Raw genomic sequence first — 21,136 nt, forward strand, 5'->3', positions numbered from 1 at the left:
TATATGTTTTATATTTTCTTTAATATTTTTGGAGCATGTATGCATGGTTTTTATGGGTAGAAAGTAAGAAAGGAATATTTTTGGAGAATTTAGATAATTAGTGAATAGTGAATTATGGTGTTATATTAAGTAAGGAAATTTGAGGAATTATTTTTAAGGATTAAATTTGAGAATTTTATGGAGATAAATAATATTTTGAAGGAATTTAATTGGAGAATATTTTTAGCCATTAGATGAGATCACTTTTGACTTAATCTTAGCCATCCAATTATGGGAAAAGACTTTAGTTGCTTTATAAGTCAACTCCAATTATTGAGCAACCACTTTCTCTTCTTCTTCTCCTCCATTTCCAACGCCAACTTCCTCTCTTCTTCTCTTTTTTGTTTTTTCTTCACTTCTACTTACTAAATTCACCAAATTTACACCATTAAACTTGATTTAATTAATTAATCTTTGAGATTAAAGCTTGAGAAGTAATTTTTGGTGAATAATTTCAAGTAATTTGGAGAGTTACCACTTAAGCCAAAGGGTGGAGAACTTTCTACCAAAAAGAAAGGCTTCAAGAGTTTTATTAAGCTTGTTAGAGCTTATGTTTAAGGTTAGTGTTCATAAACACAATTACTTTGTTAAAATTTTTGATTTTGTAAAGTTTATACTATTTTGTGAAAATTGGAAATTTTATATGAAATGATTTGATTATTGAACTTTGGTGGTATAAATGTGTTCTTGGGAGATTTCTAAGCATGCCTATATGTTGAATTGATGAGGAAAACATTTTCTTCTTCATCTTCCAAGAGTGGCAGAATCTATTGATGAATAAGGCCCTAAATTTTCTTGTTATTCTTTGTTGGTTTATGCTCTTAGGATGATGTTTGATGAGTATTTAGTATGTGGTAGAAATCTCTACCTTGTATCTTTGTCTTTCATGTTCTTTTCATGGTTAAATTAAGCTGAATTTGGGAAAAAGTGTTATTGGGTGAGATTAAGGACTAGTTTTCAACCATTTCTATTTTCCATTTGTGTCTGAGTCCTTCATGAAAGATGTAGGTCTACTTCTTAGCTTTCCAACCCATCCTCTTGTGTCCAATTTGGATAGATATAACTCAACTTATGGCTGAAACACCCAAACTGACTCTGTCATGTCGGGCCACATGCATCACTAAATTGAGTGTCCATTTTGACCACTATAATGACAAGATTATGTTCTGAGTTCTTCAAGAGAGTTGTTGTCCTGTGTCTTTAGACTTCCCTGGTTTTGGATTGGTTTAATTTGAGTGTCTGGTTAAGTAGGAATTTAATAAACATTGGACTTGGTTCTGCTGAATCGGGTCTGGACTGTTGGTCTGTGTTCCTAGCCTTTTTTACCATCTTACAGATTGATCTGGGCTGTGGTCCTTTTATAACATTTGTAAAATTTTGTCTTAGCTTTCTAATGAATCTAATTTCATTCAATTTGGAGACCTATAACTCAAGTTATGTCTTATAAACTCAGCAAAGGTCAAGATTATTTTAATGCTGGAAATTCCCTATGCCTTGAATCATAGATTTATTTAGATAAAAGTACGTAAGAATCGGGTGTGAGGAAGTTTCTCTTGATTATTTTTATTTTTTTAGGATTTATTTGATAAAAATAAGACATAATTATTGTGGATATGTTTAAATGGATATAAATGGGTATTTAAGGTGTATGTGCTTTGAATTTTGAATAAGGAAAGTATGATTTTATATGATAAGAAATTTCTTATGATAAATTTCATTATGACTTTACGAAACTTTTAAAAGAAAAATAATTTATGAGAAATTTCCTATATTAAGTAATTATGTTTAAGTATGAAATTTTCATGAGTCACTTAAGTTCTAAAGTAAGCTTACATGTATGATTTCATATGATAAGAAATTTTCTATGTTAAGTAATTATGTTTAAGTATAAAATTTTTATGAATTACGTTCTAAAGTAAGCTTACATTATGAATTTAAGAAGACTAAAGAATAAGACAAGTTTTATGAGAAGTATTATGAATTAAGAATTAAAACAAGGATTTTGGGCTCTAATATACTTGGTGTGAATTTAATGCGTGATTTGAATTTATTATGTATGATGATCATGCTCGGCATTTGATGCAATTATGATAAGAGCTATGATCATATGCTAGGCACGTGGGTGTCTTATGTTAAGGCGGACGCGCTCTATATGTATGAAAAGGTTGGCGACCTAAGGCCATTATGAATAAGTTATGAAAACCTATCTACTTCTTTTTCTCCTAAGTATATGCAATCCCTTGGAAAATATTTTAAACGAATGAGAAAAATGAAATGAAATGATTATATATAAAAAAAATTATTATTACTCGCTAATCTTGTGAATACTCAATTACTTATAATTCATAATTTAATTTTATGATTTATAAGTTAAGTTAAGACAGTGTTTCCGGTACCAAATGTGGCATCCGCTGTCGGGTCTCTCGGAACTGGGCGGCGGGTGTTACATTGAGTGAAATAAAAATAGAAATATGAATATATAGAAAGAGAGATTTACAACTTTGATGATTAAAATTTCAGAATTATAAAAATTTTTTATGAATTTAAAATAAAATTAATTATTTGTTAAATTTGAAATGGTTTGTTTTGAAGTAAGAATTGATATTTTTGAAATTTTTATTAAATGCATTAACCTAATAGTTAAATTATTTAAATCTAATGCATGGTGAAAATAAGTTATGTATTTTATTTTTCAATTGTTCATTATAACAAGCAAACATAATTAATTTATTTCATATGTAAAAAGTCATTTAAATATTTTTAGATCTAGGTTTCATATTTAATTAGTATTAATCTTTTTTTTTATTGAAATGCACTTTTATATGGATAAATAAAATTATTTACATATTCTTTTTTTGTATGTGTCACAAACTTAAATATGAATCTATCAACTGAGTGGAGCAAACTCATATGTGGGATTTCTATCAACAATAATTAGAATATGAATTGTAATTAAGATAATTGAATCTTAAATTTAAACCGTTCAATGCAAGATATATCACATATTAAAATTTATTATTTAATTATTTCAAAATCAATTTATAAAAAGAAAAACAGGTTGAAAATTTTTTTTTTCCTCTGTTCAAATCTGTTAGAGAATACTCGAGTAGCTTGTACATCTATATATAGAGATCAATGGCTCATTCCACATTACTATTATTAACAGTCGATTTTAGGTAATGTATATAATTTTTAAATGATTTTATTTTTATAAATCTAAAACTAATTTTAAAAAACAATGATATTTACAAAACTTTTCGCAAAATAACCTTTAGACTCATAAAAATCAGCTTAGACGATAGTGAAAATTTTGTACCTTACCTATTTTTAGAATTTTAGCCATTTTTTTATTTTATCAAATTAATTATATATATATAGCTTACGTTGTTTAATTAATTTAAATAACAATTTAAAAAAAAAAATTCTAGCTTGAACTGTGTCATTTCAATCTATGACTCACAAAATTATGATTTTTTTTATTGAATAAAAATTTTAGAAGTTTAGGGCAATGATTTGTAATCACTTTTTCTTACCTATTAATAAAATAATTAATCACAATCAAGTTAAAAGTCATCAAAATAGCAACAGAAAATATAATGTTAATGAGATTGAGAAATGTGAAACGCATTCTCGCAATTATGTTTTGTATGCTTTAAAATAAAATTTTTCGTAAGTCTACTTTAATCTTCTAATTGGAGAATTTTTAATTGAATCACTATAAATTCAAAATATAATTTATTTGTCAAGCGTGACAATTTAGACCCTTTCTACTCTGATTTTCCTTGTCCATTTCTCCAAATGCCTTACTTATAGTCAAATTATATACAATATGTTACCTCCCTTTTTGGAATACATAAAATTTTATATAATTTATTTTTTAATTTAAAATGAAAAAATAGAGATCTAATTTTATAAATTTAATTCTATAGAATAATATATAATTGAATTAAATTTAACAAAAGTGTATAAAAATTTTAAATATGCAACTCAATTTTAGATATTTAAGTGTTAGTGAAATTTATTTGAATTCTATCCATTTTAATAGAATTTAGTTTAGTCATATTCAGTTATATAAAATTGAGTTTGTAGAATTGATTTTTAATTCCAAACACAAATTTAAATTTATAAATAAATTCTACAAAGCAAGGGTGATATAACAATTGCAATTACTTCGTACTTTGGTTTGGTTAAGAAAATTTTGGAATGGAAGCATACTATTCGAATTATAATCCTTAATTTCTTGTCTGGAAGACAAGAATTCAAATTGAAGAAGTTACAAGCCAGTGTTGGAGTTTCATCTATGATGTTTAATTTTTTTTTTTTTTTTTTGAGAAAAATCAAATTAGAATTTCATTAATTGGAAATTAGAATACAGATCAATACGTTTCTATATTTTTGTATAAGAAGCCTAATAATAAATCAATTATACAAAAAATAAAAAAACACAATTTTGATTTGAAGTATCTGATCAAATTGACAGAATATAATATTTGTGCCATAGGTAATCGTTTGCTTCACTTGGTGGCTATTCATGGCCACTGGTCGACTCCATGGTTTTTTTATAAGTCCGATATGATTACCTTCAAATTTCTTCCTTTTATTGGAAATGAGATATGAACTTCTTTCTGCATAACTATCCAAATAATAAAATACGCTAGAAAAAAACCACCATAATAGTAATAATAATAACTCAGAACTAGATCTAAATACAAAATCTCAATATATGAGTGACAATAACTCAAATCTGTGAACAGATCTGAGCATTATTTGTAAAAAAAGCCAAAGAAAAAAAAAGGGGTGACCATTAGTGAGAGCTCACTGGTGGCTTCCAGTAAAAGAAGAGAAGCAAGATTTTAGGTTTTCAAAGAGAGGGTGATTAATAGTTGTCATAGACTTCAATAAAAATAGAGTTTTGAACTGGTGAAAACCTTAAAAGCTAAGTAAAAACAAATAAGCTATTCTTTTCTACACTATGATGTTTAATTTTAGATTCTACTAATTGTATTTTTTTTTCTTTTTTTGCAATGTTTAATGGTTTCTACTAATTACAAGTTAGTGCTTTATAAAACACTACCTTAACATGTAAAAATTAGTTCAAACTCCATATTATCAAACATTATAAAAAATAAAACTACTTAAAAAGTTGTATCGAACGCTGCCAAAGAGAAATTGGCTGAGGTGATTGACTTCTAAAATTTTAAATTTTTTAGAATTTTTTATCAAACATTTATGGATTTTTTTTTATAAACTCGGTTCTTTCAAAATATTATAATAAATTTAAGTGTATATTTATGCCACTAAATCACTCTTACAGACATTATATCAAATTGACTTGATTATTTATAATAGAATTATTTAAAATGAAAAGAAGTATTTACCCTAAAAAAATTAAAATGAATTTAAAAAGATAAACAATTAAAATGAAAAAAAAAATATAAATTTCACAATGTGAAAAAGAAAAACAGAGAGTTTAGTGGGCCCCAGCATCAAACGCCCAAGTAAAAGGACGTTTTTTCCGTTGGTCTTTGTCATTGGCGCCAAAAGTCAACCAACCAAGCAAAAATGATTACCTTTCAGCTAAAGTTTCCTTGACTTTTGATTGCCTAATTTCTAGACGTAGTCGTCAAATGGAATTGGGTTTGTTGCTTTAAGAATTAATTCTGAGGCAGAAATATTTAAGATCTTTCGATTTTTTGATACTATCTGAAATCTCCACGCATGAAAGAATAAAATGGACTAAAGTTAAAAAAAGAAGATAAGCCCAAAAAATAATCAGAGGATTCATGGTAATTTACTTGTGATTATTGCTCATGCTAAATGATGTTTATGATATTGGTCAATTTAAGGGTGTCGAATTGCCTTTGTGATTGATTATATGATACCGACCAAATGTTCGATAAATTGCTCCAAAGGGCTTGTGGGTATTACTCGGTCTTATAGTCGTAAGTCTTGTAGCGACATTTTGTCTGTTTACATAAGATGCAAATGTTCTGTGCAGTTATATATATATATATATATACACAAGAACGCTACTTGTAATATAGTAATAGCAAAAAAAACTACTTCTTCTCCCTTCTTAGTAAAATACACTGCAAGAACAAGTAAAATCTATTTGATATCATTAATTATTTTACTATATTGGCTCAAAAAAAAAAAAAAAAGTATAAATGCTCTGTTTTCTCAATTTGTGCATCACCTATGAATATTTATACTTCTTTGTCCTCGTATGTTCAATTTGAGATTAAAAAGGATGCCTTTTTATGGACCATAGGTATTATTTTACAGCATTTCCCTCATTCTTGATGCAATTTCTACGACTTGGTAATGGGTTTTACAAAGTCTTTATTCTACTTTTTGTTGTCCATCTTAAGAATCTCCCTCGCACAAGACAGTATAATCCCAGGTCAAGCCATGAAGGATGGTGACACTCTGATTTCAGCAGATGGAACCTTTGAGCTCGGATTCTTCAGCCCAGATAATTCAAGTAGCAGGATATACTTGGGAATTTGGTATAGGAGAATACCAATCAGGACAGTTATATGGGTAGCTAACAGAGCAACTCCATTTTTGAGCACATCAGGAGTTCTACAAGTCAATGAAGAAGGATCCATCATCGTTCTGAACAGCACAAATGGTACAGTTTGGTCATCTAATTCATCGAGAAGTACACAGAATCCAGTTGCAAAGCTCTTAGATTCAGGAAATCTTGTCGTCAAAGATGGTAATGGTAGCAACCCTGAGAATATATTATGGCAGAGTTTTGATTTTCCATATGACACCTTGTTACCGGATATGAAACTTGGATGGAATCTTGATACACGTATGAATAGATTTTTAACTTCTTGGAAGAGCATAGATGATCCATCTATGGGTGATTTTTCATGTTTGATAAAACTTGGTGGCGTTCCTCAGCTTTTTATCATGAAGGGAGATACAGTACACACTAGAAGTGGATCATGGAATGGCCTTCAGTTTACCGGGAGTCCTCAGCTGAAACCAAATCCGTTGTTTAATTTTATGTATGTATCCAATGAACACGAGATATATTATTCCTATGAGCTTAAAAATAGCTCAATTGTTTCAAGGCTGATACTGAGTGAACAAGGTGGTCTCAACCGGTATGTTTGGATTGATCGAACACAGAGTTGGACACTATTCTTTGGAGTGCCAACAGATCAATGTGACACTTACCAATTGTGTGGTCCATATGCAAGCTGCAACATCAATAACTATCCTGTATGTGCGTGCTTGGAAGGGTTTGTACCCAAATCTCCAACAGATTGGAAAGCATCAGATTGGTCGGATGGGTGCGTCAGAAGGACTCAACTGGACTGCCATAGTGATGGATTTCAGAAGCATGCAGAAATGAAATTACCTGACACGTCTTCTTCCTGGGTTGATAAGAGCATAGGCCTGATGGAATGTGAGGAATTGTGCCGAAGAAATTGCTCATGCTTGGCATATGCAAATTCAGATATTAGAGGATCAGGCTGTTTGCTTTGGTTTGATAATCTCATTGACATGAGGGAATTCACTGAAGGTGGGCAAGACCTGTATATACGATTGGCTGCTTCAGAACTAGGTAGTTTCTTTTTCCTGAGTTGCAATTTTGGCATATAAAGCTATGGTATATGCAGTGAAACCATTCTTGTTCTTTCAGCTCCCGTTGAGGCAAAAGGACAATCAAATAAGAAGAGGAAAATTGCAATAATTGTCAGCAGCCTCACTTTAGCCATGGGAATGCTATCATTAGGATTGTTCTTCTATATGCGAAACCAACAACTTTTGCAGGAAGGTAGACTAATCTATGTATCTCTGCTATTGTTTTTCTCCAGCATGATGCCGCTAAATTCTGTTGCCGCTAAATTCTGTTGCCAAATATATAAATTTGTGTTTTCTTTGAAATGAAAAATTTTGAGAATTTTAGGAAGTTGATCCTTTTGTTTACTACTGTGGTAATTCATAATCCACCTCTCACATCATTTCAGGATTCACAGAACAGACTGATATAGAAGATCATGGTGATAATGAATTACATACCTTTGACTTAACCACAATAAAAAATGCCACAAATAACTTTTCAAGCAACAATAAACTGGGAGAAGGTGGTTTTGGGCCTGTATACAAGGTAAGAAATATGCTCATAACATGTGCTTTCTTCTTAGAAAAGCCACCCTAACATTTGCAAGTGATGATTTCCAGGGTATACTGTTGGACGGGCAAGAAGTAGCAGTGAAGAGACTTTCAGAAACATCTGGGCAAGGAAGAAAAGAATTCAAAAATGAAGTTATATTGATCGCAAAGCTTCAGCACAGGAATCTTGTGAAGCTTCTAGGCTGCTGCATTGAAGGAGATGAAAAAATGTTAATCTATGAATACATGCCCAATAAAAGTTTGGATTCTTTTATTTTTGGTTAGGTCTCTTTACTGAGATGGTTCTTTTTTGATTTTATTTTCATCAGTTCCTGAATTTCTTTACTTTTTTAAGGTTTGAATAACTGAATGAACTAACTGTAATTTTGAAACTGATAGGTGAAACGAGGGGTAAGTTACTAGATTGGCATATGCGCTTCCACATTATAGCTGGAATTGCACGAGGGCTTCTTTATCTCCATCAAGATTCCAGATTGAGAATCATCCATAGAGATTTAAAAGCCAGCAATGTTTTACTAGATAGTGATATGAATCCAAAAATTTCAGACTTTGGCTTGGCTAGAACATTTGGAAAAGATCAAACTGTGGCGAAAACAAAAAGAGTAGTTGGAACATAGTAAGTGTGCTATTCTATAGGTGTCTTGAGCTATTCTTTAATATCAACCTTACATTTTTGTTTAGTGCCTCAACAAATGGGTGTATGTGGGAGGCAATAAGGTTGCACCCCCCCTTCCCCCACTCTGACCTTACGTATTTAGAGAATTCAATTTATGTGTTGATTTTTTCTCTGGCTCTGAACCTGGTTTCTGATTCACGTTTGAAATTCCAGTCTAGGAATGGGATCCTTCCAATAACTGGAGTAGTTAAAGTTTTGGATTCATAAATCTTTTATGGATGCCACATATAATATTTAGGATCTGTCCCGGATATTTTTATGTTTCAGAAAATAATGATATAGGTGCACCTTGCCTTATAGTTAAAGTAGATGCTAATAAATGTTGCATGCCTAGAAATAGTCTCATGATTTTGATGTTTCCGATAGAACTGAAGTGAATGTGGGTTCTAGTGAAACTGTGGAAGTATTTGATCTGTTTATTCAAAAAACAAAGTATATAGAGCCACTGCCATTCTCTTATACCTAATTACTCTGAATTATTTTATCATTCTGTATCCATTAATATAAACTATAGGCTGAATATCATATTTCACGTCCTTATTTCAGAATTTTTAGTTTTTGCCTTGATGTGATTTAAATTTTAACATTGTGTAACATTAATTCTTGTAATCTCTAATGATATTGCAGCGGTTACATGTCGCCGGAGTATGCAGTTGATGGTCATTTCTCAGTAAAATCTGATGTTTTCAGCTTTGGTGTTTTAGTACTAGAAATAGTTAGCGGAAAGAGAAACCGAGGATTTTGCCATTCAGATCATGGCCACAACCTTCTTGGACATGTAAGTAATCAGAAAAAAGATGATAATAAACTCAAGTTCATCTCATCTAGCACCATATAAAATGTTGTGTCAATGTAACAAGAAAATGAAGTTTTTGTCATCATCATTGCGTTTCTATAGACACTCAACGTACAGGCAGACATATAGAATTGTGAGTTAATGATCTAATGGCATCCAACTACTGCTGTATTTGGGACTAACATATACTCTTCTAAATGTTTTAGGGATGGAGATTATGGATGGAAGAAAGGCCTTTAGAACTGGTTGATTCATTGTTGCAAAGCTCTTTTTCGGAATCTCAAGTCCTAAGGTGCATAAATATCGGTCTTTTATGCGTGCAAAGATCACCAGCAGACAGGCCAGACATGTCAGCTGTAGTCGTAATGTTAGGGAGTGAGAGTTCTCTACCTGAGCCAAAGCAACCTGGTTTTTATACAGAAAGAAATTCATTTGAAGCAGAATCTTCCTCAAGCAAAGAAGGTAAATGGTCAAGGAATGAAATCTCTACTACATTGATAGAGCCTAGATAGATGGAAGTAGACATCAATAAGGTCGGTAACCTTGCTGAACCAAATCTAAGCTCTGTAACCTTGCTAACCAAATCTAAATTTTCTATCTTTTCTGTCTTTTGACATATACATTGTTGAAAATTTCACTTGTAACAGTAAAAAAAAAAAAAAGAAAAAGAATTGAGTATGATGTTCTAATACACAAAATAGTAATAAAAAGAGAGAATTACATGGTCATCAATAAGGTGAAACACAACTCTCATCGTAAAGAAGAGCCTGAAGATACACACTCTCACTGGTAGAGATAACCTTGAAACTTTGTTCTTCAATGTTATACTTCAATAATTCGCCTGTATTAAACATCCCTAATATTTCACCATCTCTTAGAAAGCAAACTGGTTTAAAAAATTTTTAAGGCAGAGGTATGGTTCACCACAAATTGTTTTACGTGAAACTGTCAAGAATTTAGTCCAGGAAGCCTCCTTCATCACTATTTTCTCAGTACCCACATGCCTCATATAATGCAAACAGACTCTGCAAATTTCTCCTCTGACAAATCAAAGGCCAAAATTGAGCGCCTTAATTCAGAAGAATAAGGGCGTGCTAGCCAATGAATAGCCCCATTCAAAAAAACCCCTTTCTCAGAGTACGAAATTTATCTTTGAACTTCTGAATTTTAGTTCTCCAAGTGTTTGTTTTGAGAGAAAAAATGTGAACCTGGAGGTCAAAGCTTGAGGGAGCAACAGCAACAGATTGAAAGCTCATTCGCCCTCGCCCAGGATATTAGTATGACCTTGTAATCGTCAATGGCTTCATCATAAGCAAAGCCAAAGTCCAGTATAATATCAATGCTAGGTTTAGGCAATTCTCTATATTCTCTGGTTGCAGGATTGCATACATAAAACTTCTTCTCTTCACGACCCCCAAATATTAAACCATTGCATGACCCATATAAATCAGAATCTCTTAATTCTTCCAAATTCATCGAATTTATATTCTCTATCACCAGAGTTTCATCCTCCATAAATTTAAATTCGTTCGTAAGTAAGTGAGTAATCAGCAATCTTGAACCGTTGATCGTTGATTGCCATGATTTGCATACAGTCTTGAATCTCAACAAGGACTTGACTGGTAATTTTGTTAGTATATCTTCCATGATCAAACTCTCAGGTACGTTTGTTGTCGTCATTAGACACCTCTTTGGTTGCTTTTGTTCCATAGTCTATGCGTTTGATCGAGGTCCTGTATGATGCTTTTATAGCTTTCGTTTATTTGCAGGTTGGTTAGGATTCAAGAAGTCCTTTTGTTTCAGGATTTCTACAAGTCAAAGTCATTTATAGTTTAGTTTAATACATCCTCTTTATAAAAACTATTAATTACTTTTAAATCTAAATTAAAAAGGTGAACCACTAATTAAAAAAAAAACCCTTAAATCTTGTCAATATTCTGTTCATCATCTTCAAGCGCAAATTTGAAGTAATCGTCGCCGGCATCGCCATCCTTATCATCAATCCCAGCGTTCAACTTGACATTATCAGACAACTCACCATAAGCCTTCAGGAGACGAGCCTCATCAGCCAATATATTTGAGGATGACGTCAGCTTTATCGTCCTGGTAATCCCTAAGGCCAACAAGAATGATATTACCGGCGTTTATCCAAACCTTCTTGTGCATTTTGCCTCGAATGTGACAGAGCCGTTTGATGCCATCATCACACAGGGCTTCCAGTCGACGGTTGCCTAACATACGGAGATCTTGAGTGTATTCTTGACCGTCCTCTCTGAATATCAGCTCTCGCTTATCATCCTTCTCCTTGTTCGACTTCTTTCCCTTCTTGCAGTTCTTGCCTCCTTTTCCTTTATTCTTTGGCATCTTCTCTTTGTTTTCTGCTTGTGTAATCTAAAACTAGGCAATACGTAGAAGTGATTACATGTTTTTCTTCATATAGAAATCAATCTTATTATCCTACTCCAATTGGGAATTAATTTACATTAATCCAACCTCAAAAAGGAGTTGAACTGTTAACATTAATCCAACCTCACGTACTAATCCAAGCTCCCTTTGGTATATATAATGGTTGATATATATATTCTCTGTTCATGTTTGTATGTGCATAGAATCAGTATTAAAAGGCGCGGCCCGCCCCGCCCCCACCGTCTCTTTTTCTTCTTCTTCGTCTCTCTCTCTTCTCTCTGAAACCCTAGCCGCCATCCCTGTTCTGTCTGAAATACCTCCTTATCGAGCAAAACTCTGAAACTCTATCCGGGTATACTTGTTTTCGTTTAATTAACGGCTTGTTAGTCGGATTTGGGTGGTGCTTTGGTAATTGTAATCGGATCGGACTAGTTTTTAATAAAATTTCCACAAGTTTGCCCAAAGATCAACGGTGAAGATATGGCGTCGATGAAGAAACCATACGAAGGAATTGCTTTACTTTCCATGTACTTCGATGAAGACGATGAAGATATGGAGGATCTTGATGATTCAGTGAGCGATGCAATGGTTACCATTGTAGATTATGCTCATGATGAAGTTGCCATGTCTCCTGAATCCGATGAAGAGGAATTTGTTGAGGAGATTCAAACTGCTAATGGTGATAGCCAAGAAAGAACACCTCTAGGAAGTGTCCAGGTTTTAACACTTAGTGTTCAAGCAACTCCTCAATCATCTGAGCACCTAGAACAACCTGATGAAATGAATACTATTGCTGATCAATCAGAAGCTGTGGAAAATGATGATACTACTGATGTTCCTACTAAAAATGTTGATCCATTGGATAAATTTCTTCCCCCACCACCAATAGACAAGTGTCCAGATGAGCTTCAGAGGAAAATATGTAAATTTTTTCAATTAAAAAGGACTGGGAGAAGCTTCAATGCAGAAGTTCGAAATAGAAAGGATTACAGGAACCCTGATTTCTTGTTGCATGCAGTGAGGTATCAAGATATCGATCAGACAGGATCCTGCTTCAGTAAAGATGTGTTTGACCCTCATGGATATGACAAAAGCGACTTCTACGATGAAATAGAAGCTGATATGAGACGTGAAAAGGAGAGGAAGGAGCAAGAGCTAAAGAAGTGTCCTAAGGTTGAATTTATTTCCGGAGGAACTCAGCTTGGACAGGTCATTCCCCCAACAAAGTTTAACTTGCCTATTCCAGTAGTTGCTGCTAGCGGGTTACATTCTGCATCAACTGCAGCTGATGCTGCTGCTCGGGATGTTAGACAGAACAAGAAGTCAAAATGGGATAAGGTGGATGGTGATGGGAGAAATCCTCTGCCAACTAATGGGCAGGATTCTTTAGCTACAGCAGCAGCCCATGCAGCAATTGTATCTGCTGCTAATGTTGGTGCTGGATACACAGCCTTTGTGCAGCAGAAAAGGAGGCGAGAAGCAGAAGAAAAAAGATCTAGTGAAAAGAAGTTGGATAGACGATCTCGAGCCTATTCATTGCAACTGTTGGCAGGAACAACTACTCACCAATTATAAGAAGGATAAATATTACTCGAGACTATCTTGTTCAACTGTACCTTACAGCTAAAATTGTAATTATATCTTGAGGTTCAATGTAATATAGCAAAAAACTGATGTATAGTTTACCAGATTTTTTCATTTAATATTTCCGAGTTAGAATGAGCGTATTAGAGGGGCCATCAGACATTTCTGAGCTAGGATGAATGTATTAGAGAGACCTAATGCCCTAAATTTTAATATTTAGCTATGTTAAGTTTTTCTCGGATTTTAATCATAAAAAAAATTTTTTTCTCATAAAAAAAAGCATTAACTAAAGAAAATATATTCAATCATCAATGATTATAACTATTTCAGAAAACAAGAAAGGCAGTCAAATGCAGGAAATAGAAAATATGAAGGGAAAAGAGGACATGGAGCTGCTCATATTTGATTTGACTACCACAGTCAGATCTACAGACAACTTTTCAAGCAATAACAAGCTGGGGGAATGTGGTTTTGGACCTGTCTACAAGGTAACATTAATATTTGCATGTGTAAGATAAATTCACTATTTACATGTCTCCAGCATCTTAATTTCTGTAAATAATGGTTTTGCAGGGTATGTTGACTGATGGGAAAGAAATAGCAGTGAAAAGAATTTTAAAAGGTTGGGGACAAGGGATGACAGAGTTCAAAAATAAAGTGATTTTGGCCTCTAAACTTCAGCACAGAAATCTTGTAAACTTCCTGGTTGCTGCATTCAAAATGAAGAGAAAATGTTGATCTATGAATTCATGGCTAACAAGAGCTTAGATTATTTCATTTTTGGTTTCTCTCTCTCTCTCTCTCTCTCTTTTAACCACACATTTTATTTTCATTCACTATTTTATTCCTTCTTATATGTTTATTTAGTTAGACATTTTACCAACTTTGATAAAGAATGGATTAGATCAAACAAGGAGCAAACTTCTCGACTGGCCTGAGCGCATTCACATTATTGATAGAATTGCTAGAGGGCTTCTTTACCTCCATCAAGACTCTAGGGTAAGGATTATTCATAGAGATCTCAAAGCAAGTAATTTGTTATTGGACAAGGACATGAACCCTAAAATTTCAGATTTTAAACATTTGCTGTGGCCAAACCAAGGCAAAACAAATGAAGTTACGTCGGTCTCTACTCATTAGATCCTCGCTGTACTCCGGAGGCAAACAAAGGTTCATATAAGTCAAGTCAACGATTTTATCTTGTTGCGAACATAGCCAAGTTTGGTCAAATCCACTGAACGTTTCTTGGGCACCACAAGTAAGACTAATGGGCCACTGGCTCTTTGATGAAGTTTCACCATATGATTACTCCATCTAAGAAAATTGTTCGCCAACTAGATAAGGTGAGAGAAATGAAAATGAAATGAGAGAAAAAAAAAAAAAGATTTTACTTCCAAAAATAGTTAAAGGTATTAAAGATTTTTAATCTTGTTGAAAACACATTGACTCACAATAAATGTGAATCTACTTGATCCAAGAAGCATTTGCGAAAAGATTACTCCACTGATTATGTGCTAATGATGTGTGATTTATTGATTGTGTTTTATTTGCTTTTTCCAAATAGGCTTGTTATGTGCTAATCACGTGTGATTTAACGGATCTTTCTATTAATTCGAGTTCTTTTCCACTAATTTCATGAGTGAGAGAAAGTTATTCTTGATTTATAGGTTATAGTGTTTTTTCAATCTATCGAGCTTCTTAATTAAATAAAAAATAGATCAGTTATCTATTTATCTAATGATTAAGCAATAAATTCACAATAAAGTAAATATTAAAACACCAATTATTTTAAAACTAGACTTGCTATCAATTGACTATATTTGATCAACATTAACGTATTTTGGTTCACTTTGATGGTATATGAAATTAACATAAACGAAATTTAGTTTACTTGATAGCAAAAAAAATATATCAAGATACATTTGGATATTAGTCCCTTTGAAAAAAAAAAATTATTTACACAATAAATTTTGATAATTTACTTGAAACTCAAATCCAAACCCATATTCATTTCAAATGATTATCTATATATCTAAACCCTCATATCATTTTTTTTTGAATGGTTTTATATTTTATATGTTAGCTTGTTTTAAAAATTAAAAATCATAAATAAATTCTGTATGCCAATCATTTGATATGAAGATAAACTTTAATCCTAAAAAAAATGAAATACCTAAGAATTAAAATCTCAAAGTGAAATAAAAGGAGGAAAGAAAAGTCAACGCACCTTCGAAGCTTCCTCTGGTAAGGTGAAATTATAGATGGAGGGTCATATGCTGCAAATAATTATTATTTCGTGTACAATGTCAAAGCACCAGTTATTTCGTGTGATGACCGACAAGAAAAGTTTAAGTCTTGCTGACCAATTTGATATCCCTACTGACTATAGCTTTCGTAGTTACTTCCTTTTCAACAAAGACTAATCGTCAATGGAGAAATTAGTAACTGGTTTCTGGTCTCATTTTCTTTGCTTACCCACTTCTTCATTTATTATATGTTCCTGGGTTTTAGAACCAGAAAATCAAATTCATTAGTAATGGCAAGTTCAAGCTTTGCCATACTTTTATTCTTCTCCATCTTAACTAGAACCTGTACTGGTACTGTACTAGACACTATTACTCCAAACAAACCTTTAAGAGATGGAAATACTCTTCTTTCACCTAACCAAACTTTTGAACTTGGATTTTTTAGTCTTACAGATCCAAAAGTTCGATACTTGGGTTTATGGTACAAGAAGATATCTTCAGGAACAATTGTTTGGGTGGCAAATAGAGAAACTCCAATTTCTGATACTGTAGGGACTCTAAATATCACTGGCCAAGGAAATCTTATCCTTGTTAATGGCACAAACCATGTTGTCTGGTCATCAAACACGTCAGCAATAGCCAAAAGTCCAGTTGCAGAGCTATTCGACAATGGAAATTTTGTCGTAAGAGAAGCAAATGATAGTAACTCGGAGAATTTTTTATGGCAGAGTTACGATTATCCTACACAAACAGTATTACCAGGAATGAAATTTGGTACCAACTTAGTAACGGGACATGAGTCATTTCAGTCGTCTTGGAAAAGCAGTGATGATCCTGCACAGGGACAATTTTCTGTGCATTTAGATCTTCATGGGTATCCACAAATGTTAATTAGAAAAGATAATGATATACAGTACAGATCAGGATCGTGGAATGGCCTGCGTTTCACAGGTACACCCGTATTAAGACCTGATCCTATCTTCACATATGAATTTGAAATGAATGAGAGAGAGGTATATTTCCGGTATGATGTTCTAAACAGATCACTTTTTGCAAGATATACAATAAGTCCATCAGGCTTATTGCAACGTTTCTCCTGGAGTGATCGCATAAATGATTGGGTGATTATAGCTACAGCACAGACAGATCAGTGTGAAAATTATGGCTTTTGTGGTGCATATGCTACTTGTGAGATAAATAACAATCCAGTATGTTCATGTCTGGAAGGGTTTATACCCAAGACTCCAAAAGATTGGAACATGCTACTTTGGTCAGATGGATGTGTTCGAAGGACTCCACTCAATTGCAGTAACAACGATGGGTTTGTAAGGCATCCAGGGATTAAACTGCCAGACACATCTTCTACTTGGTACAACAGGACTATCGGCCTTAAAGAATGTGCGGACGTGTGTCTAAGAAACTGCTCGTGCACCGCATATGCAACTTTAGATATAAGAGGAGGCGGAAGTGGCTGCTTGATTTGGCTTAATGAATTAATTGATATAAGAGAACTACCAGTTGGAGGGCAAGACCTCTACATAAAGGTGGCAGCTTCAGAACTAGGTATGTCATTAAATAATTCTTCCTCCTTCCTGAGTTTTGCCTTCTCTAGTTTTGGACCAGTTATATCTGCTAAAGATCTATATATGAAATGTTCTAATTCAATAGCTATCTGTCTGAAACTCGGAAATCTTTCCCTTGACTATATATACCTACATGCTTTCCAGATAATTTTGATAAGAAAAATTCCTCTGCTAAGAAGGTAGCAGGAGTTATTGCTGGAGCCGTGATATTTATCATTAGCCTGATAACAGCCTATTGCCTATGGTGGAGAAATCAGAGAAATCGCAGTAAGCAAACTGATCATACACCATTAAAGTTGATATACAAATATTAATACATCCCATTTCTTATATTTTACTGCAGAATTATCAAAGCTCATAATAATATTAGTATAGAATACAACTACTTAGCTCATAAGTACTTTGTTTATTTATGTTATGTTATATTATGTTATTTTATTTATTTATTTATGTTTGAGATGGAATGAGATTTTTTTTTTTCCGGCAAGGGAGTAACGTGACCTTACCCATTTTTATTCAAGTCCTATTGACTATCTTGTATCATTTCAGGGATTGAAAAGAAAAGAGGCATGAGAAACGAGACGAGTCAAGGCAAGAAAGATGATGATATGGAGTTGCCAATGTTTGATTTGACCACAATAGCAAATGCCACTAATGACTTTTCACATAGCAACAAGCTGGGAGAAGGCGGTTTTGGACCTGTGTACAGGGTAATATAAATTAATTTCGTGCATATTTATATTTTCTAACATAAAAACTACATACTCAAGCTCTACGATAATGATCTAGGGTACATTGTTAGAGGGGCAAGAAATAGCAGTGAAGAGGCTTTCAAAAAGTTCTGGCCAAGGATTGAACGAGTTCAAAAATGAAGTGATATTAATTGCTAAACTTCAGCATCGTAATCTTGTAAAACTTCTTGGTTGTTGCATTGACGACGATGAAAAAATGTTAATCTATGAATACATGCACAACAAAAGCTTGGACTGCTTTATTTTCGGTATGAACCTATCAACATAAAAAAAAAAAAAAAAAAAAAAAAAAAAAAAAAATTTTCTAACAGCCTATCACTTATTAATTACACTAACATGTGTGAGAAATTTGATCAGATCAAACAAGAAGCAAATTATTAGACTGGAATAAGAGGATGCACATTATTAGTGGAATTGCTCGAGGACTTCTTTATCTTCATCAAGATTCTAGACTGAGAATCATTCACAGAGACCTAAAAGCCAGCAACATTTTACTAGACAGTGACTTGAATCCAAAAATTTCAGACTTTGGACTCGCAAGAACATTTGGACTAGATCAAACCTCAGCAAATACACAAAAAGTGGTTGGGACATAGTTAGTATCCAAACTTTGCTTGTTCTCTAATTGATATTTTCATGTCTCAACAACTTTTTCCTAATTGATATAATTTCACAGTGGCTACATGTCTCCGGAGTATGCAGTGGATGGACTTTTCTCTGTGAAATCTGATGTTTTCAGCTTTGGCGTTTTGGTTTTGGAGATATTGAGTGGAAAAAGAAATAGAGCATTTTCTCATCCAGACCACAACCTCAACCTTCTAGGACATGTAAGCATTTACAATTCCATAACACCAGTTCCATAAATCAAATGAACATACAAATTCACAGCACCGGGGACAACTCCGGTACCAGTAAGCCAAAGCACATTAGCATAAGATGTTTTTATTGTTTAAATGGACGAAACCCTTTACTTACATAGTTTTGATTTGTTGCAGGCATGGGTGCTGTGGACAAAAGGGACACCATTGGAATTAATTGATGAAAATTTAGCAGATTCATACGTTCTATCTGAAATAGTAAGATGCATTAATATAGCTCTGTTATGTGTGCAACAAAAACCAGAAGATAGGCCAAACATGTCATCAGTGGTAGTAATGTTAAACAGTGAGAATCCATTGGCTCAACCCAAACAACCTGGCTTTTTCATGGAAAGGACTCCATTTGACAAAGACACTTCATCAAGCAAGAATCATTCTTACTCTGCTAATGAAATTACTATAACAGAATTAGATGCTAGGTAGGGTTTCATTTCTTGAAGTTGAAAGGGAAAATTCAGCCATTGTAGTTTTCACAGCAATTTGAGTTTCATTTTAGTGAAGATCATATTGAAAGTAGAGCAGTAGAGCAAGTATTTGTGTACTCATTGCAGAATTAATCAGACAATAATTGTAATTACGCAATGATTTTGTGATCTCACTTTGAATTCTACTTTACTAAATGTACAATTTGTTAAGCATAACAATGTCTATACTCTATTGCTCAATTGGAGAATTGAGGAAGAAATTGAGAGAGAAGAACCATAGTTTAACAGACAGCAAAGGAAACAATAGAAATGAAGGAAAATTAGTTTTATTGCGTACCCAGCAACTTCCGTGAAAATGAAAAACTGCTGTTCTCTGTGACTTGTTTGTGGCCCTGATTCAGTTTCGAAGTTGGCACTGGAATGGATAGTACGTTTCTTATCGGCGGCCTTTTACAAAGGGACGACATGGCGTTTCCTGTGTGAATTATGGTACTTTTGTAATATACGACAAGCATTCGAGTACTCGTCTAACAACCGCGTGTACAATACAACGGCAGAGCATTTGCAAATTTACATCATTAATTAATTTGTTTTATATATTTTTCTTATCCAGAGACATATTTTGACCAAAATAAATATAATCTTCAATGATATTTCAAATATTAAAAATTTAAATATTGAAAACCTATAGATCATATACAAAAATCGCATACCAATAAATATAATCTTCAATGACATATACGTTAACTCATTTAATGCTTTAACTTATAAAATATATTTTATTTGATCTATTAAATAACTTAATTTATAAAATTAGATCGATTAAATATTTATTGAATAATTAAAAAAAAGTAAAATTATTATTCTACAAATAGCGTTAACTATAAATATTTTTCTTATAACAACCAAAAACCTTAAAAAAATGTTGTTTTTAGACTAAAATGAAACATTTTAAAATTCAAAATGATACATTTTCTTTTATCAAATTGGGGTTAAAATTATATATTCACTGATAAATATCATTAATTTTCTGCAATTTGCTAATATCATGTTAAAATTCATGTGACTGACATGAGCTTATAAGCAAGTGGATGTTGAAACCCATTTGTATAAAAAATGAGTTCGCTTATTCTAATAACTATGTTAGCCCTTAAAAAAAAAAAAAAAACCATGTTAGCAATTTAAAAGATTATGAGTTTAAACTGTATATATGAAATAATAATATTTAAAAAATACTAAAAAATAAGTAAAAAAGATGCTAAAAAAATTCATTTAGAAATTTAAATAAGAAAAAAATAACAATATTACAAATCAAAATATGTTTCTCCTGCAAAAAAAATTCGTTTAATCATTTTAAAATTTCTTATTTATTTTTCATTGATGCAATAAGTCAATACATATACAAGCACCCCTTCAGTTCTGGCAACCGTAAAAGAACAACCTGAGACTTGTTTATCCTGCAAGGCAATACTTTACAGCGACGCCATGCAATTCCTTCATCGATGGACTTTCTCGACAATAACTACAGCAGAAAATCAATTTCCTCCGTTGACTGTGGATAAGTATACGCTATTGACGAAATTGATGTGTCTGTCTG

At 32.8% G+C, this 21,136-nt stretch overlaps 5 protein-coding genes, 1 long non-coding RNA gene and 1 pseudogene across 8 annotated transcripts; 4 read left to right on the forward strand and 3 right to left on the reverse strand.

The window, feature by feature from the left end:
• The first annotated feature begins 342 nt into the window (after positions 1-342).
• On the forward strand, positions 343-10,387 carry LOC149494996 (G-type lectin S-receptor-like serine/threonine-protein kinase At4g27290). Of its 3 annotated transcripts, none has more exons than XM_089723708.1 (8): positions 343-598; positions 6,411-7,621; positions 7,700-7,834; positions 8,028-8,167; positions 8,242-8,452; positions 8,572-8,809; positions 9,497-9,647; positions 9,872-10,387. In XM_089723708.1, the coding sequence occupies exons 2-8, from the start codon at positions 6,451-6,453 to the stop codon at positions 10,175-10,177; spliced, it is 2,352 nt and encodes a 783-aa protein (XP_089579834.1). In that variant the 5' UTR covers positions 343-598; positions 6,411-6,450; the 3' UTR covers positions 10,178-10,387. The 3 variants fall into 3 exon arrangements, with proteins under 3 accessions (XP_089579834.1, XP_089579835.1, XP_089579833.1); XM_089723709.1 differs by lacking the exon at positions 343-598 and adding an exon at positions 5,535-5,825; XM_089723707.1 differs by lacking the exon at positions 343-598 and having other exon boundaries at positions 5,868-7,621.
• A 493-nt stretch (positions 10,388-10,880) lies between these two features.
• LOC149494997 (F-box/kelch-repeat protein At3g23880-like) lies at positions 10,881-11,375 on the reverse strand. The gene has a single exon (XM_089724478.1). It carries the CDS (start codon positions 11,373-11,375, stop codon positions 10,881-10,883), a length of 495 nt encoding a protein of 164 aa, XP_089580604.1.
• Positions 11,376-11,562: 187 nt separating this feature from the next.
• On the forward strand, positions 11,563-13,774 carry LOC149494998 (uncharacterized). Its single transcript, XM_089723710.1, has one exon. It carries the CDS (start codon positions 12,552-12,554, stop codon positions 13,644-13,646), a length of 1,095 nt encoding a protein of 364 aa, XP_089579836.1. The 5' UTR covers positions 11,563-12,551; the 3' UTR covers positions 13,647-13,774.
• On the reverse strand, positions 11,585-12,029 carry LOC149494999 (eukaryotic translation initiation factor 1A-like). The gene is made up of 2 exons (XM_089724479.1): positions 11,906-12,029; positions 11,585-11,778 (listed from the first exon to the last, which is right to left on the reverse strand). The coding sequence occupies exons 1-2, from the start codon at positions 12,027-12,029 to the stop codon at positions 11,585-11,587; spliced, it is 318 nt and encodes a 105-aa protein (XP_089580605.1).
• A 267-nt stretch (positions 13,775-14,041) lies between the features above and the next one.
• Positions 14,042-14,795, forward strand: LOC149495000 (G-type lectin S-receptor-like serine/threonine-protein kinase RKS1 pseudogene; annotated as a pseudogene).
• A 1,258-nt stretch (positions 14,796-16,053) lies between these two features.
• Positions 16,054-19,712, forward strand: LOC149495001 (G-type lectin S-receptor-like serine/threonine-protein kinase At4g27290). Its single transcript, XM_089723702.1, has 7 exons — positions 16,054-17,464; positions 17,629-17,751; positions 18,034-18,194; positions 18,274-18,484; positions 18,594-18,831; positions 18,913-19,063; positions 19,232-19,712. The coding sequence occupies exons 1-7, from the start codon at positions 16,150-16,152 to the stop codon at positions 19,535-19,537; spliced, it is 2,505 nt and encodes an 834-aa protein (XP_089579828.1). The 5' UTR covers positions 16,054-16,149; the 3' UTR covers positions 19,538-19,712.
• Positions 19,053-19,995, reverse strand: LOC149495002 (uncharacterized). Its single transcript, XR_016321625.1, has 2 exons — positions 19,877-19,995; positions 19,053-19,304 (listed from the first exon to the last, which is right to left on the reverse strand). It is a non-coding gene; the product is annotated as an uncharacterized LOC149495002 (long non-coding RNA).
• Between the last annotated feature and the right edge of the window lie 1,141 nt (positions 19,996-21,136).

This window comes from Jatropha curcas, chromosome 7, assembly GCF_041381405.1.
Source record: "Jatropha curcas cultivar XTBG-Jc1 chromosome 7, XTBG_Jcur_1.0, whole genome shotgun sequence".
NCBI classification, from domain to species: domain Eukaryota; kingdom Viridiplantae; phylum Streptophyta; class Magnoliopsida; order Malpighiales; family Euphorbiaceae; genus Jatropha; species Jatropha curcas.

Coding starts and splice junctions, on each gene's coding strand:
- LOC149494996 (XM_089723707.1), top strand. CDS start 6,364: ATGGGTTTTACAAAGTCTTTATTCTACTTTTTGTTGTCCATCTTAAGA. Junction 8,168..8,241: donor GTTTTGGGCCTGTATACAAG/GTAAGAAATATG, acceptor GATGATTTCCAG/GGTATACTGTTGGACGGGCA. Junction 8,453..8,571: donor TTTGGATTCTTTTATTTTTG/GTTAGGTCTCTT, acceptor TGAAACTGATAG/GTGAAACGAGGGGTAAGTTA.
- LOC149495001 (XM_089723702.1), top strand. CDS start 16,150: ATGTTCCTGGGTTTTAGAACCAGAAAATCAAATTCATTAGTAATGGCA. Junction 17,465..17,628: donor GGTGGCAGCTTCAGAACTAG/GTATGTCATTAA, acceptor CATGCTTTCCAG/ATAATTTTGATAAGAAAAAT. Junction 19,064..19,231: donor ACCTCAACCTTCTAGGACAT/GTAAGCATTTAC, acceptor GATTTGTTGCAG/GCATGGGTGCTGTGGACAAA.
- LOC149494997 (XM_089724478.1), bottom strand. CDS start 11,375: ATGGAACAAAAGCAACCAAAGAGGTGTCTAATGACGACAACAAACGTA.
- LOC149494999 (XM_089724479.1), bottom strand. CDS start 12,029: ATGCCAAAGAATAAAGGAAAAGGAGGCAAGAACTGCAAGAAGGGAAAG. Junction 11,779..11,905: donor AGAATACACTCAAGATCTCC/GTATGTTAGGCA, acceptor TGTTGGCCTTAG/GGATTACCAGGACGATAAAG.
- LOC149494998 (XM_089723710.1), top strand. CDS start 12,552: ATGGCGTCGATGAAGAAACCATACGAAGGAATTGCTTTACTTTCCATG.